The sequence below is a fragment of the Penaeus monodon genome, chromosome 34 (genome assembly GCF_015228065.2).
Source record: "Penaeus monodon isolate SGIC_2016 chromosome 34, NSTDA_Pmon_1, whole genome shotgun sequence".
Classification (NCBI taxonomy): Eukaryota; Metazoa; Arthropoda; class Malacostraca; order Decapoda; family Penaeidae; genus Penaeus; species Penaeus monodon.
In genome coordinates this window covers 28307748-28308705 of record NC_051419.1, presented here as the reverse complement: position 1 = coordinate 28308705, position 958 = coordinate 28307748, and the positions used below count along the sequence as shown (strand labels likewise).

The window sequence follows — 958 nt, the reverse complement described above, 5'->3', positions numbered from 1 at the left end:
AAATTCCTCTTGAAGATCCTTTACTCCCAAACCCACCAGAATAATAATAATAAAAAAAAACATCCAAAATACTTGAATATCTACCCAATACCCACTCCTCCCCCTCCCCCCGCCCGCAGTCCCCGGCATAACGGGCGTGGTGATGGTCCTCGTCCTGGCCGCGCTCTGCCTCACCTCCATGCGCTGGGTGCGGCGCCGCTCCTACGACGTCTTCTTCTACACGCACCGCCTTGGCTTCGTCTTCCTGGTGCTGCTGCTCGTCCATCCGCTCAGGTGAGGTCACGGGAGGCTAGGGGAGGTTAGGGGAGGTCAGAGGAGATTAAGGGAGGTTAGGGGAGGTTAGGGAAGGTCAGAGGGAGTTAAGGGAGGTTCAGGGAGGTTAGGGGAGGTTAGGGAGGTTCAGGGAGGTTAGGGGAGGTTAGGGGGAGGTTCAGGGAGGTTAAGGGAGGTCAGGGGAGGTTCAGGGAGGTAGGGAGTTAGGGAGGTTCAGGGAGGTCAGGGGAGGGTTCAGGGAGGTTCAGGGAAAGTTAAGGGAGGTTCAGGGGAGGTTAAGGGAGGTTCAGGGAAGGTTAGGGGAGGTTAGGGAAGGTTCAGGGAGGTTAGGGGAGGTTCAGGGAGGTTCAGGGAGGTTAGGGGAGGTTCAGGGAGGTTAGGGGAGGTTCAGGGAGGTTAGGGAGGTTCAGGGAGGGAGGTTCAGGGAGGTTCAGGGAGGTTAGGGAGGTTAGGGAGGTTAGGGAGGTTAGGGAGGTTAGGGAGGTTAGGGAGGTTAGGGAGGTTCAGGGGAGGTTAGGGGAGGTTCAGGGAGGTTAAGGGAGGTTAGGGGAGGTCAGGAGAGGTTCAGGAAAGTTAAGGGAGGTTAGGGGAGGTAAGGAGAGGTTAGGAGAGGTCAGGGGAGATCAAGGGAGGTCAGGGGAGGTCACCTTGGTTCTGGGGTGTGTTTATGATTGCGTTGGTAATG

At 56.8% G+C, this 958-nt stretch overlaps 1 protein-coding gene across 1 annotated transcript in view; it reads left to right on the top strand.

Annotated features, from left to right (window-relative positions):
• Positions 1 to 958, top strand: part of LOC119594870 (NADPH oxidase 4-like) — a gene marked incomplete in the record, with an annotated part of 84846 nt that overhangs the window by 73854 nt on the left and 10034 nt on the right. The window contains 1 exon segment of the mRNA XM_037943949.1: positions 120 to 273. Coding sequence (XP_037799877.1) covers positions 120 to 273 — 154 coding nt within the window.